This window comes from Eupeodes corollae, chromosome 1, assembly GCF_945859685.1.
Source record: "Eupeodes corollae chromosome 1, idEupCoro1.1, whole genome shotgun sequence".
Lineage (NCBI taxonomy): Eukaryota > Metazoa > Arthropoda > Insecta > Diptera > Syrphidae > Eupeodes > Eupeodes corollae.
In genome coordinates, this window is record NC_079147.1 from 107617265 (window position 1) to 107633765 (window position 16501).

The following is a 16501-nucleotide window of genomic DNA, read 5'->3' on the forward strand; positions in this document are numbered from 1 at the left end:
AATATCTTCCCACGTGTCAAAGAGCTTTGATTTATGCTTTACTTTTAGTAATCCTACACCTGCCGATGCCAATGACACTCTACTTCTTTCAACATGGGAACCTATCGACAAGGAAAATGTCCTACAAGATCTCAAATACCTAGACATAACTTCAACGCTTGAAATGCGATCCAATCCCGAATCGGAACGCCTCTCATTCTGGGATAAAATGTACACGCACTATAACGGTCATGTTATGTAAATTATAGAGTAGACAAAAATAGCAAACTTTATTTAATTTTTCACTGCTATTGCATTGAAATTCCTTCATCCTACATCACCTCTCTGCTGTTAGTAGAATTAGAATTAACAAAACAAACACAAAACAGCAAAAGCCATTTTCTTTTTTAAATATTTAAATTAATATAATTTAATTTTGTTTTAATAATATAATAATTGTTATATCGTTATACCTTATAGAGAAGAGTTTATCAAAACCACCAAAAAATAATTCATTATTTTGTTTTTATCATTTTGAAAATATTTTGTTTTATCATTTTAAGTTTTGTTTTATAGCACTGTGTGTTTTTTATTATTTGTTGTTTTTTTTTATTATTTAAGTTTAAGATAAGTTTATTCGTTAAATTCTTTTTAGTATAAGCTTTTTATCTGATATCCAATATTCTTCTTGTTATTTTCTGTGTCCATTTTATAGAAAACAAAAATTAATTCCGTGTATTTAAACCCATAAAATCATATATGCGCTACAAAAATACCATAAATCAGTCTCCATTTTGTTTAACATTACATAAATTTAATGTATTATAAATTTAAATAAATAAATATTAGTAAAAGAATGTTTTGTTTTTTGTATAGATTTTATTTCGTCTTTGTTGTTGTGTATTTTAGAACAGATGAATGAAATAGATACATTTGGAGTAAGAATATTGTGTCGTCAAGTGCGAGTTCTGCGTTGGAGAGCGTTTTTATACGAGCTTTAACTTTTTCGAGAATTTCTCTTTCTGGGGGTGTTAGGGTTTCCAAGATCTGAAAATTAAGACAATATGATTAATTTAAACTCTAGGAAATGACAATAATTATATGTTGCTTTTTTGCTTATATTTTTTACACGAAATGATGATTAAATTTTTTTGATTTGTTCAATTCCTGTCACCTGTAACCAAGGTAATGTATGTGGCAGTCAAATTATACTTTTTCACCAACATGAGATCACCAGTAGACATATTGCTACAAAAGCAGATCATTGAAAGGCTTTCGTTCTTTCAGATATTTTTTAAGCTGAAAATTAAGCAGCGTTCCCATGACCTTGAAAAGAAGGAAGGTAATTGTAATTGGACGATAGTTAGAAGAGGATTCACATTTGTATGGAATATCCATTCGGAATGAGACCTGCAGAATAGAACAGTTGAAAAAGCTTACGCAATGGTTTTGCCATCGGTGAAGAACACCTCTTCAGAACAATATTGGGGATACCGTACGGACTAAAGAATTTATGTGTGTTTAGATCTCTAAGGACTTTTGCCACAGTACGAGTGCGAAAAAAGATTGGTCCCATAAAATCACTCAATCGCTTAAGTATAGGCAGCTTAGCAAATAGATTAGCTTTCTCTAAAGAACTAACAAATGAAGTGTCATTGACAACGAGCGTGGGTACCGAGGAAGAAGAAGAATTTCTCATGTTTTTTACAAATGACCAAAAATTTTGAAATTGCAGTATTTTTTGCCGTAATATTTGGATATGTATAATTTCTTTCCTCAGTAAGGTTGGCTTTAACGTGACTATCGACTATCCTGAAATAATTATGGAGACCGTCCCAGTTGGCTTTTTGTGTTGCTAAACGGTTCTTGCTCTTTCTTTAAAAGTCAAAGAGTGTTTCAAGTGTGTTGAGTTAGGTGAGAATATCAACAAATTTCACAACCATAAGTAGCTGTTTCCAAAAGTAATAAATGTATTATGGGTGTATAGTACTGTATACAGTCTGGCTTACGCTTCTAAAAAGTAAAGAAGCTAGTAAGAGTGGTCGATACCAAATTTTGTTTGTCTCATAATGGAAGAACAGTCACAGTTATTGTGGAATAAACTTCTATTTAATGAAACAAAAAAACTAATTAACGTTTCACCAGGCCCTACACTTTTAATTATTGAGAGATGTGAACAAAATGAACAAAATATGAATATGGAAAAAGTGTCGCTATTTCTAAAGTGTGTGAAAATTAGGAACGGAACTGTCCTAGTATACACAAAAGACATACAACAAGCAAATAAACTAATAAAATTTTATTTATTTATTTATTTTATTTATTTATTTATTTATTTTATTTCGTGATTGCTAAATAACTGTAAGATACAATATCTTATAAGATAGTTATAAGCTTATTTTACAGAGTTGAGCAAGCAATTAGTTAAATTAATATTAAAATTGAATCAAATATAATTAAACGATAATGAGAGAGAGAAAAGAATATATATTTATGTATAATACAATTTTTAAATTTCATTTAAGTATTTACTGAAAAATGACTTTTTAAAGCCTTTTTAATTCTTGTTGTGTTTTGAATTTCTTTAATATTGCGTGGTAAGGAATTCCAAAGATGGACTGAATTTACAAAAAATTGACGCTCGGAGGTTAAAAACGAATAGCGAGGATGAATCAGTTGACGAGATCTATTCGAGGTAGCAAAACTAATTTTGTCAAAACAGTATTGTGGTTGGCGTGTAAGCAGTATATCAGAGAGCAAGATCAAACTGCGAAGTTCAAGATAATTTTCAAACGGCATATCCAGCAGCAGCGTAGCAAAATCAGATATTCTATCGTATCTTCGTAGGCCAAAGACGTAACGAACAGTACTATTAAAGGCAACATTGAGTTTACGTTTGCTTACGTAATTGCAGTTGCAGTATATTTCGCAGCCGTATGTCAAAATCGGTAATATTAAAGTTTTGGCAAGAAGTAAACGTGTTTTTACCGGCGTAAAAGACTGGGTAACCCATAATGCACGTAGAACACCATATACTTTGCCGACAAGTCCATTTATATGATTGTCCCAAGTCAAAAAGCGGTTAAAAGTCACTCCGAGATTTTTGGCAGTTTCAACATATTCGATTGGAGCATTGCTCAACAAAATCGGAATTGACGAATTTAAATTCAGACATTTTAATAAAAATTACAGAACATCCTACCCTTAACATCGTAAAAGGCTTTGTTTTTTGTCCTGACTTTAATTATATGGAAAAAGATTATATTCTTTATAATCTAAGTGATAGATAGATAGATACATTTCTTTATTATAATATATAAGTTTTACATTCTATTAAAACCAAGAACATAAGGACATGGCAAAGCTGCCGTCTGCCTGATAGACATTTTTTTTAACTAAAATACATATAAGTAAAATATAAAAGTTTTTAAGTCTTCAATAAACAGTTGCTTACATTTTTTATTTATTTTATCAACTTATTCGACTTTTAAAAAGAAAATTGTTAAAGAAAAAGCGAATCTTAAAAAAAGAGTAGTTTTTGTTTAAAATACAATTAGTTTATAGCAGATCATAGTAATGATAGATAATGTTGAGACACATTTTATATTTTAAATTTGAAAGATATTACCTAGTCCAGCCATAAGTTCTGTTACATTTTAAGAGCGCAATAAAAACAAATCTAGTACATTTTATATCATTAAATTTATTTTTTTAATTAGTTCTCAATATTAGTTTTAAGAAAAAAAAGTTTTACTCAAAATGGCCACCTTTAGCCTTAATGCAGGCTTTCAAACGTTGTGGCCATTGGTCTATAGCGGCACGCACTGTGTCGATGGGTATCGATGACACTGCTGTTAACAAAGCAGCTTTTAGGCTATCCAAATTTCGAAGGGGAGTCTTACAGGCCATGTTCTCCAGTTCGGACCACAAACTGTAATCCAATGGATTCAAATCTGGACTCCCCGACGGCCAATCTGCAGCTGCAATAAAATCCGGGATATTTGTTCTAAGCCACTCTTGTGTCGTTTTAGCCTTGTGTGCTGGAGCAGAGTCTTGTTGTGCAGTGATGTGACACCTTTATGAGAAACCCCCCACCAAACCATTACTGAAGCGGGGTGGTGTCCACGCTGAACACTTGGAACAACTTTTTTGGCTTCTTTGGATGACGTCGCATAAATTTTATCATTTTGTTTATTGTAAACTTCTTCTATTGTGAAGATTTTTTCATCCGCAAACAAGATATTTGTATGGCCATTCACCGCGTGCCACTGCAAAAGCTTTTTGCTCCTTTCAAGTCTAATTTTTTTAAGACTTGGAGTTAATAGATGTCCTGTTGCTCGACGATAGGCTTTCATGTGAAGATCATCTCGGATCAGCCTTGACATGGATCTGGCGGATATATCCAATTCTCTGGACATGATCTTCTGCTTCCGGAGAGGATTCCTACGAATTCGTTCACGCACAGCTTTTACTTTTGCGCTCGTTCGAGCGACGCGTGGACGACCACTTCTTGGTCTGTCCTCTACTCTTGACAGTTCATCAAACCGTTTTATAGTGCGATACACAAACATTCGCGATAAACCAAGTGGTTTTAAAAGTTCGAAAATTTGATTTGAATTTTTTCTACATTTATGTAATGCGATTATCGCGACTCGATTTTCTTTAATGCCCCACTCCATGACTTCCGATCAAAAGCTGAAACCAAACAAGCTTCCATTCTTTACTTATAAGATCACGTGTTTGGAAAAAATAGTTAACGGTATTATTCCTATTGGAAGTTATAAGCAATGCGCTCTTAAAATCGTGTAACAGAACTTATGGCTAGACTAGGTACACTTTTAGGCAATTTTAATGACTTGGAGCATACCTTAATATCTACTATTCAATTTTCACGTGATTTGAAACATAAATATTTGAAGGATGCTCTTTATGCAATTTTAATGATTTGCAACATAAATACTAGGTATACAATTTTCACGTGATTTGAAACACTAGTACTTGTTATTTTTAAAGCGCAAAGTTTAGATTAAGTATTTCGACTATAGCCCTAAAGATGATACCGATAGCTTTTGCAGTCAGTTCCTTGCAAAAATAACTCATATCAGATGACAATTGGTGGTTCAGGTTCCTATAAATGTTTTTACTTTCTGAAGAGGATGCCCTTTCTAGATATTGTAAATATATCGCATTATCAGTTTTAGCAATCAGGTCATCAAGTAAATTCTGCCATTCAATAACGTTATTTTCAGTTAAAGGAAGCGTTACATTTTGCGCCGCAGCAAGATGGTTCCATTCTTTGAAAGGTGTTGCGTTTCTTCGAAGTTGCTTTAATTTTGCCTTAATTTACTTATGTAGTCCGTTTTCTCTTTTCACGACTGTAGTTAGATATTTGGCATGCGATTTAAGATTTTGGATGTAAATCGGTGCTAAACCTGAATTCACATGTAAAGCATACGTTGGTGTTGCGTTAGGTAATCGGAATAGTCGTCTGAAAAAAAACTCGGAATACTTTCGAATTCCTCATGTTGTGCGTACCCAAATGCCTGCACTCCATAACACATACAAGTATTAACTGTTTTGCTTTGAACACTCGGTACTTCGATGCTACATCTATACCTTTCTCCTTTGTATGTTTACTGCAGTTAAGGTTAGATGTCATCAACACTCTCAGGTACTTGAACTCCTTTACTACATCGATGCGCTCATTGTTGATGGCCCATGATTCCTCCGGTAGTCTTTTTCGGTGTCTAGATTAAAAAATCATAGCTTTTGTTTTACTTGTTTTGATTTTTAGGCCTCAAGTTGAACAGTAGTCTTGAAGTCTGTTGATTTGCAGTTGCAGGGCACATGGTGTATCAGCCAATAGCACGAGGTCATCAGCATATAGTAAGACTTTCACTAAGGAGCCCGCAAAAAATACACCTCTCGGAAGAATGTCGGTGGCAGCATCAATATAAAGGGCAAACATAATTGGGCTGAGAATGCATCCTTGGGGAACACCCGTAGACGTCTCAAACCATTGCGATAAGTTGCTTCCATTCCAAACTGCAGTAGTTGTTGAATCGAGGAGTTTGGAGTATAATAGGAAAAATTTCCTAGATACACCTATAAACGATAGATTGTATATCAATGCTTGCCTATTTACCGTGTCAAAGGCCGCTTTAAAATCTACGAAGCAAACGTAGAGCCTCTTAGAATTCTCCAAAAACTTTGATGCAATACTAGACAGCGCGAAGATATGATCCACAGTAGAAAATCCTGACCGAAACCCTGCTTGAAAAATACTTAAGCGGTTTGTTGACTCAATCCATCTGATAAGCCTCTCATATAGAATTGAGCTAAGAACTTTTCGCATCGTATTTAGGATAGATATGCCCAGATAATGATAATGATAATGCTCAGCAACGCTCGTCTCCCCTTTTTGAAAATGGCATAGATAATCGCTTTATTAAAACAGATCGGATCGGAGGCACCACAGTAGAGTTGGTTGAGGAAGTTTACCAGGTGGTTTTTGATTTGATTTGATTGAGTTCGGAAGGGATTCCGTCGACACCAGGTGCCTTGTTATGCATTTCATTTTATCCAAAACTGTATGCAGTTCGTTCAGTGAAATTGGGCAGTCTGGTTCGTACACACAGGTGTGTGGTTGCGCATAGCTAAACTCTAAAATGGTGGTATCTTTAGTTGCTAACAGCTTTTTAAAATGATTTGCAAGACTGTATACTCCTATAGAGTTATTGTTTGCAGTTTTTTGAGAGCGTCATCCTAGTATAATCTAAGTGAGCAAAATGTCATTGACATAAGAGGAATGAAGCTGAAACATAAATCAACAGGTGTCATAGAAGATAGTAGTCTGTACACATTAATTTCTCCGACCTCATGTGTTCCTGAATTTATCGATATTGTGTGACCATATATACCTTTTCCACTTAGGTGCATGAATTGTCTGCTTTTTGGTCACGTCGCAGTAGTTTGCAGATTAACCAAAACATGTTCTAACTTTTCAGAAAAATTTCACCAAAGAAACAAGTAAGTGCGTCAACTGTCTTAGCTGTCATCATGCATTTTCAAGTCTATACCCAATCTTTATTAAGGAGCAGGAAATTCAGCGCATCCGAGTACCTTAAAAACTGTACCGTGGGAGAATTCCGCTCCCTTTTTTTCGATCATCAGTTTCAAAATGTCACTCAGAGAAAAAAAAACTGCTTCAAAATAAAGACTCAAACGGAATACAAAAAATGACATCACAAAACACCGAAGCAAATCAAGAACTAACAACATCAACGGACATGTGTAAGCGTTGCCGCCAAAAAATAAATTTTCGTGCCACGTTTTTTGAAAAAACGTGCCATTTATGAAATTTTCGTGCCATACGAAAATAAAACTGAAGTTGTTCTTTAAACATAAATATAAATTGAATACTGTTACTATCAAAAAAAATCACTTCCTCTATTCGTGCATGAGTAGGTATTATTATTAAAAATATGTATAAATAATATAAAAATATAAATACGTAATAAAGCTTTGTTATAATAATTTAAATAAATAAATTAGCTGAAGGCTAAAATTTTGACAATTATTAGGCCTAATAATTTCATTATATGACATTATAGCATTAATTGTTTTGTATGACAATTTGTTTTCGTTGTTTGTTTTAATAATATTTAGCCTTAAAAACACTCATTTTGCTGATGCACTTCCGTGAGGCAAACATAAATTTGGAAATATTAATGAACATTGCTTCATCAATTATATTTTTTAATTTATACAACTTAAGCCTAAACGTGTTTGAATCTTTAAGAAAAACGCTAGCCCAAAAATTGTTCTTATAACATCTTTCTCGCACTATAATAGATGAGAAAATTCTGATATCTAAATATTAAAGTGTGGCAAAATACTTTTTTATGTTTGAATTATTTTTTAAACGCATTAACATTAAATTAAGTTTTTTTTTTCAAATTCGTGCGAAAGTTTTTTTTATAGAATATTTGACAATCTTTTAAAACATTCAATTTTTCGTTAGTCTCTAAATTTCGAACCTCTTCTGTGCATTCAAATCCCAAAAAAATATCATCTATTGGCTTACAGTTTTCGGTTTCATATCAAATATCATGTTTGTTTTTTAAAGAATTAACATAATCTTCTTTAAAAAAGTTTATTTATTTTAGAAAAATAATTATTTCTGAAATTAATTAATTTATTTTTTTGGGGCTTCGCTTTGAAATGACAATAAGTTTGTCTGTAGAAGGTAGAACGTAATCCAAAAAAATTGAAATATGATTTTATTCAGTTATCATTCAGTAGGCCAAGGAGTCTTTTTGACTTTTCACTATTTTCTTCTTTTGCAGCGAGTGGAAAAAAATGAGACAAAACCATCCAATTTTTTAACAAACATTTAACACAAATGAAAGCCTGAGAATTGAAATTATTTTTGGAATTTTGTTTTGTTTAATATTGAAATATTCTCGAAAAACTGCCATTTTATTTTGCCGTTTAGGGCTGTTTTTTAAAAAACTATATACACCATTGGCTAATTCATGTATTTCTTTCGGAAGAGTAGAGCACGCATTTGAAATACATATTTGAAACGAATGTGAAGTTCAACTGCTTGAGCAAATATTGAACTCCCCCTTTTTTACCAATTAAGTTTGATATGGGAATATTATAAGTTTCTAAAAAATTAAGTATGGTTCTCGATACACTGTTCTTTTAATGGATATTGACACTGCGTTTACACTATGAGTTTAAATTTATGTAAAAATATTGACATAATAAAACGTGCCATATTTAAACTTTTCGTGTCACCGTGCCACGAGAAAATTTCCGTGTCAAAAAGGCACGATCGTGCCACATCGGCAACTCTGGTGTACCATCCGTTCACCAACAACAACAAAGCGACCCATTAAGTCATCAGACGAAAATTCTTTGGAAATTCCCCTTAAACAAATTATTACTTAAGAACAAGGTACTCTTAAAATATATCTCGCTAAACTATCGAATAGAGCAAAACGTAACATTAAAAATACAACAAAAAAAATAGTAAAAATAACAATAACGATAGCTTTAGTCTATCAAGTGATTTACACTCAGAATCTGAGTTTATATAAATATGAATAATTTAAATATAATTAAATGGAATTGTGATGGCTTCCATAGCCATTATAATGAATTTCAACTTATTTCCATTAAATATAAGCCTTTAGTTTGTAGTATACAGGAAACCAAATTTAAATTTGATCACGATTCAAAACTGAAAAATTATAAAATATTTTATAAAAATTTCAATTCCTATGTTGCCTTATTCGTGAAAGATAATTTTTGTTGTAAAGAACTTGATTTTCAAACCAATCTTCAAGCTGTGGCAATACATTTTTTTTTAATATTAAATTTATTGTTTGTAGCATTTACTATATATCAAGATCTGAAAGTATTTCTCAATTGGATATAGAAAATGTTATTAACCAATTTTTACTATTGGGAGATTTTAATTACCATAATAATTTCTGGGCCTCTGTTAAAATAGATAGCAGAGGAAAAATGATAAAAAATGTATTGAATACATATCAATTAAGTCTTCATAATAATTAAAATAAAGCGGTTATGATCAAATTTTTACAGATGGATCTGTTTTAAATTCTGAGACGGGCTGTGCATTTAAACACAACTCAATCGAAATAAAATTCCACTTACAAAAGTTTTCAAGTATTTGCCCACAGAACTATACACAATCCAAAAAGCTGTAGCTTATGCGGTTTTCACTAGCCTTTCAAATTTCTTAATCTGCACAGATTCATTAAGTTCTATTCAAATTTTGAAAACAGTTTATAATAGTCATCCGATCGCTTACAAAATTAAAGAACTTATATACCAATCTCCAAAAAACTTTGTGCTTTTTTGGATTCGCAGTCATATGAATATTGGACAAATTGATAGAGCAAATGAACTAGCGAAACAAGCAATATTTGAACCTCTCGATTAATATTTTACGTTTAGGTATTTATAAAGATTTAAAGGAAAAAATTAAATTTTCAATAAACGACAAATGGCAAGACGTTCCCCTTACAAACAAACTCCGATCTCTAAAGGCCACAACTGATGAATGGTTTACAACATGCAATCTTAAAAGAAAAGACTCAATAGTATTAACAAGATTAAGAATATGGCACACTAACCTGACTCATAGTTTTTTAATTAATAGAACTGAACCAGTGCATTGCTTATGTAATAATACACTTTCTATCAAACATTTTTTTTTTCGGAGTGTACTCATTAAATAAATTCAACAAAAATGTTTAAAATAAATAATTTTGATGTTATTGGCTCAGAAATATGAACTACTGATATGAAGAACATCTTAGAATTTTTGAATAATAGTTTTAATTATCATTTATGAATTTTATTGTTTCTGTTTCAAATAAATATTCAAATAATTATTTAAGAATTTTGAAGTTATTGTAAATTTGTTTATTAATATTATAAATATATGCAAATATACTTTCGTATTTATCCATTTTTCACATTTCATTCAATTATTAAAAAAAAAATAATAATAATAATATCTATTATATTATATAATATATTAATAAATTGTATGGTATTATTTTATTTTATAAAGTCAAATGTAATTATTTGAATGGAACAACCTTTAAGAGTTGGAGGCCTAACATATAATTTTTAATCTAATCTAGTACTTTGTAGACCAAAGCGTCTGGAGAACATAGTATGTTTTGCCAACAATATAATCGATATAATTTTTCTAAGTAAGTGTTCGGGTGATTACTACACCTCTTTTGCAGCAGCAGCTAATTACTTCAAGGTCGTCATTCAAAGAAAGTGTAGTATGTTCGATGAGTCCCAACGGACAACTTAGGCAAATTCACAAACATCAAATTTGTTGGTAGTGATTAGGCATCACTGCTTTTTTCTGATTAACAAAAAGTTTTACGTTTAAAAACAACTTTTGCCTTTTGATGGATGTGATACTAACAAAAACTCTCATTTTTATTAAAATCTGGAGCTCTAAAACTTTTCTCCAAAATACTGACTTTGATTTTCTGCCGGCAATAAATTTACATATTTTAATATGGTTTCTTTTAATAGTTAATTTGTGCGCTGGTAAAATATTCTCTGAAATTCATCAAATTAATTAATTCATAGACATACATATTAGAATTTGATTAAATACTTTTCATAGCCTTCTTCCTCCAAATCGCGTCTGCATCAACAACTTATTAAGACAATTCTTGATGCTTTTTTGGAACTTTGCAATAATGAACAATTGACATTTTAAGTGATGCCAATTATTTGCGTTTATGAACGCGCTAAAGGAATGATCGCAAATCATCTCTGCAGTGATGCGTTTGTGAATTTAAACTTATATATAACTGAGCATCATCAGCACACAAACGAATTGTGTAGTGTTTTACAATAGAATGTAGTTCATTAAAATAAATTAAAAATAACAGCGGCCCGAAAGTAGATCCCTGTGGTACTCCACTACTAAATACAAATTTAAATGGGTACTTTTGGCCTTGGCGATGATAATCATAGATTGCATATTTTCCTTAGGTTCCCGAATTAAAAGGTTTTGATAAATGCCGAGTAGAAGACGGTTGTAAAAGAATTTATTTAAGAAATGTTACTTCGAGTTATTTGATTTGATTCACATCATAATGCCAAATAACATGTCCTATTTCAAGAAACTTAAATACTGATCAGATCTGCCGGATTGTTTAATAGACCAAAGTTTTCTAAAGCTGCTATTGGAGAAGGAACATTTGTGCCATTAAAAAAGAGGCTGGGATGCGACAAACACTGATAACATTCCATCCCACCTGGCGATTTGTCTTGCTTAAATGTTTGTGGGTTTTCGTGTTGTGTTAAAAAAGTTGTCAGCTGAATTTTTCTTAAAAATTTGAAAACTACCAACAATACTTTGCATATGATAAAATAGTTTGAAAAGATATTTGAGTCGAAAATCAATTTTTACAACCTTAATTTTTTTTAAGGTTTCTATTTTTTGTGAAAAAAAAAATATCAGTTCGATTTTTCTCAAAATCTTACTGAATGTTGACAACAATATTTTTTAAAAGATAAAATTAGTTTAAAGCCAATATTTCAAAGTTTTGAAAAGATATTAAATTAAAAATCAATTTTTACTAACTTCTGTTAATTTTTTGTAAAAAAAAACCTGTCAATTTAATTTTTCTCAAAATTTGATCAGGTATTAAAAACGTTATTCTTCTTTGAACAACATTTTTTTAGACATAAAATCTTTTTTGTTCATAAAATTTTCTAGGTGACAAACATTTTTGTTTTCAGTTTTTTTGATTAAAAAAAAAACCGTTAATTTATTTTGTTTTTTATTTTTTTTTATTTGGTATTATTGTGAAATATATAATATAAAATATAATTGAAGTCTCTAGCGTTATTGGTTCGTGAGATATTTAGGGTTAACCAACATTTTCACATTTTTTAAAAATTGCTATGGTAAAAAAAACACCCACGAAAGTTGTTTAAGAGTTCTTTCGACATCTTTCTGCATTATAAAATCTGTATACAAAAATGTATATGAAGTCAAAACCTCTACTGGTTCTTGAGCTATGGGTGACGAAAAAACTTGGCGAATGTACGGATGTTCGGAAGTACGAACGTACGCAGGTACACACGCACGCACAGACATCTCTCTAAAAGTCTTTTATTTAGACTATAGAGACCTTGAAAAGTCGAGAAATATCAGAATTTTCAATTTGACAAATCAATAAGGCGACGCAATAGTCGTTGGAGTCGGATTCGGCATATAAGCTGTAGGTCCCTTCCAACTCTGACAACATTACTCACACACAGGAATGGTTGAGAGTTGTAAGTCACTAGGTCCTGGGTCTTCGTGGTCTGTTGCGCCACCTAATTTATTTTACTTATTAATTGTGACATATAACTCTCAACCATTCCTGTGTTTGAGTAATTTTGTTAGGGATGGAGATGACCTACAATTTTAAGGCGAATTCGAACGACTAATTTGAGAAAGCACTTTTCATGACAAGAATTACTCTTGGAGCATTTGACAATTCCTCGCAAGAGGAAGTACCCTTAAAAAAACTCTAGGTGGCACAGGCAGGGATCGAAACCAAGACAGTCTTACGCACTTACCATCATGCCACGTCTATTACAACGTTATGTGTACCAATGCAGGAGAAATTGATAGTGTCGAAATAATCGAGCAAACACCAAAAAGTAGCAGGCGACGCAACATCAACATTGTAGCATCAACTTCACGATTAATAGGTGGCCAAACAATAAGTCTAGGAGATCATACAATTGAAGTGGTGCAATTCTTCAAAAAATTGGCGTTAACATAAAAGCCAATAGCAATATAGAAGACGAAATATGACGAGAGATCTAAAATCCAACAGAGTCTAATCCAGTCTAGCAAGGCTCTTCGAGTCAAGACAGACTCTTCAGCACCAAGATTTAGAGCCTTTCTTTAATCGACGTATATTATAAAACTTGGATTCGGACTCTCATAAAACAATTTTTGAATTAATCCCTGCTTACTATTTCTGCAGCATTATTAACTTAGTTCCGAAGCTATAAATAGTTACATTGATTGAAAAGTGGGACATTGTGCTACTTTAAATTTGAAAGGATTACGCAAATAATTCAATGGGCGACACCAAACATTTTCCTTTACTTACCTCCGCAATATACTCCTCCGATTCTCCTCGTTCTTTCATAGTTTCAACGATGCTATCCAACTTTTGTGACTTTTCTATAAGTCTCTTGTTCTCAGTTTTTTCATAATTCGATCGAGTTATCGCATTGAACAAAGCTTTGAAACAAATATCAAGAAGCATTTTAACAACCTGCCAAAAAATAAACAATGTAATTGTTAAGGAAAAATGGAGGTTCTGAAGTTGACAAACCTGTTTATGTTTGACATGAAACAAATAAAAAGCCTTAGCTGGTCCAGTTCCACCACCTCCCGCCTTGCGAATAGTTTTAATTTGGGTAAATTGTTCCTGGAAGAGATTATAGGCTAGAAGCTTGGCTTCTTTGGCTGGGATCATGGCTTCTTTTTGTATTTCTTCTTGTTCAATGAATTTCTTCATTTTTATCACTCGGAAAATTCTCGACGCCTTCGAACCGAATCGTTCGGTAATGACATTTTCAATACAGGCCAGAGCAAGCTCTTGAAATGCATGCTCCATCTCCACAATGTACTGTCCTCCGCCCATTTCACCGATTCTTCTTATAAAACCTAAACTGTCATCGGCTAACAAAGAAAAAAAGAAATATGAACTAAGCAATGTTGGAAAGTTGATATCAAAAGTAGTCTACCTATCAACATCACGTATTGATCAAGATACTTCATGAGCTCCAAGTTGTTCGACTTCTTCTCTATTGCTTGCTTTATTTCCACAAACGTAAAAGGATTCGATGATTGCTAAATGAAAAAGATTTACATTTTTGATAAGGCTGAAATATTTAAAAAAAAACCTTTTGCCATGGATCAGTTCTTTCGTACATCTGTTTTAAGATGTATTTGAAACATTCACCAGCACTGGTGCCGTGCTTGCGTTCTATCGCCGATACCATAATCGTATCTCTGAAGTCTTGATGAAACCGTGCAAAGTTTACCTGCCAAAAAATTCCAGCATCTTTGAGTGGAACTGTTTGACCCGAGTGAAGTTGCTGAATTGCTGCCAAGTCTATTTCTGGAGGAATAAAGACATCGTAAGGCTCGATGTGTAGTTTGGGAATCAAGTCGGGCTCCCCTTCTTGCTGCTGCAGGAGCGGTAATTTAATCAAATAGTTATCACCGATCATGGTGATGAGTGAATCACGATAAGTTTCAAGCTTATCCTTGTTGTCGGTGTTTGAGAAGCATCGCAGAATGACATGGGATGCGGTCTGGCTGCCAGATTGTAGTAGTTCCTCAACTATGGATGCTCCAATCGTTCCGTATTTGGTTTGAGCCAAGTGGACGTATCTAGAGATTTGTTTCATTACAAGAAATGAAGAACAATTTATTAAGTTTGTGTCTACCTTGAATATCGTAGAATATAAAGAATTTCATCGCGCCTTATGGAGTACTCTGCAATCGTTGGATTTAGATTCGATGGTTTGAATGTGACCAATTGAAATTTTATAAGAACTGCTAAAGCATTTGTTACCTTTTCAAATAAGTTATTAGTATAGTTATATTTTAAATGGATTAAAAATGAAAAACCTCTCTTCGTGTTAATTTAGTTGATTTGACGATGTTCAATAGACTCCGTGAGATTGCATCGAATAAACAGTCGGTGACTTTTTGCACGGTAACACCGAAACATTGTTTGATTATAACAGAACTTAAGTGGCCATAATTTATTGACATATTTCTTTGATAAGTTGTAAAAACAACATAAACTTAGTTTTGAAAAATGTAAACAAATTTAATAATTTATAAGTTAATTTATACCGCAAATTACACTGCACGTGAATCTTGAAATATGTGACATTTGTAATGTCAGTTTTTGACGTTTTGGAGGTTTACTTTGAATTGTGGTTGAAACTTAATAATGAATGCGTTCAGTAGTGAACGATGACAACATTTTATATTTCCGAATGCATTTTCGGAGTACTGATCGTATTGATTAAAATTCAATTTATAGGAAATAGTTCCCTGCAAATATCGGAACGATTTAACCTTTGTAAGACAGGGGTCAATCTTTTTTATCCTGGTCTCCATAGTATTAAAAAAAGTCAAAATTTATAGCTTCAGTTTCATATAACTGTTGATTTATCTTAGCTTCGTTGGTCAATCTTACATAATCATTCGGAATGTAGATCTCCATGTTCACCAACTTACGTTTAATTTTGCTGTGAACTCTGTCACACTCCATCTGTGAATGCCCTTTAGTTCAGCATTTTTAAATAATGTCAGCTCCATATTTTCTGCTAAGTATATTAGGGCATTGCTCATGATGCTATTTCTATTCTGAGCAGTGCAACCATCCGAATAAATTATAATTGGAATTTTCCATGCTGTCTTTACAATTTTTTTTCTAGGTAATCTACCAAACAAGGAGCATACGTGGAAGCCTGCCGTCAGAATCAGTTTCGTCAAACCAATAGCAAGTAGCGGCTTTTTTTTACTCAAACATTGTTAAATTATGGCAGCATAATTTTGTTCGATAGTATAATGCACTTGCGTTTATGCACGGGCAAATTTTAACGGCCTTGACATCCGTTGTTAAAACATGACACAACTTATTTTCAGCATTGGTTTTGCCTTTGATCTTTTCATCTCTCGCTCTATTTTTAACATTTAAGATGAGAGTAGTTTGATAAGTTGTCAGTGAACATTTGATGGGGAAGGTTGCCCCTGTGTTGTGCGTCTCCGTTGGGTCTGTGCTCGTCTTTTTGTTTTCTTTTAATTTTTTGCAATGACTGGACAATTCAGAGTAGATTATTGTAATATTCGTGGGCTAAGGGCAAATTTTTTGTTGGTATACCGCAATACTGTTTCATACAGGCCAGC

At 32.5% G+C, this 16501-nt stretch overlaps 2 protein-coding genes across 4 annotated transcripts in view; one reads left to right on the forward strand and one right to left on the reverse strand.

The window, feature by feature from the left end:
• LOC129953779 (juvenile hormone esterase) overlaps positions 1 to 836 on the forward strand; it is a 32959-nt gene extending 32123 nt beyond the window's left edge. For all 3 annotated transcript variants that reach the window (XM_056067238.1, XM_056067239.1, XM_056067237.1), the window contains one exon: positions 49 to 836. In XM_056067238.1, coding sequence (XP_055923213.1) covers positions 49 to 241 — 193 coding nt within the window. In that variant the 3' untranslated portion in view covers positions 242 to 836. The remainder of the gene's footprint in view (positions 1 to 48) is intronic.
• Positions 659 to 15479, reverse strand: LOC129953781 (DNA-directed RNA polymerase III subunit RPC3). Its single transcript, XM_056067240.1, has 7 exons — positions 15209 to 15479; positions 15025 to 15152; positions 14476 to 14968; positions 14317 to 14422; positions 13902 to 14251; positions 13674 to 13841; positions 659 to 1026 (listed from the first exon to the last, which is right to left on the reverse strand). Exons 1-7 carry the CDS (start codon positions 15353 to 15355, stop codon positions 859 to 861), a joined length of 1560 nt encoding a protein of 519 aa, XP_055923215.1. The 5' UTR covers positions 15356 to 15479; the 3' UTR covers positions 659 to 858.
• Positions 15480 to 16501: the final 1022 nt, after the last annotated feature.

Bases quoted from the DNA above. Each gene is read 5' to 3' on its own strand.
- LOC129953781 (XM_056067240.1), bottom strand. From the start codon at position 15,355: ATGTCAATAAATTATGGCCACTTAAGTTCTGTTATAATCAAACAATGT. The intron at 14,252-14,316 runs GTAGACTACTTT...TTTCTTTGTTAG, and splicing joins TCAATACGTGATGTTGATAG to CCGATGACAGTTTAGGTTTT. The intron at 1,027-13,673 runs GTAAGTAAAGGA...CTTAATTTTCAG, and splicing joins CGGAGGAGTATATTGCGGAG to ATCTTGGAAACCCTAACACC.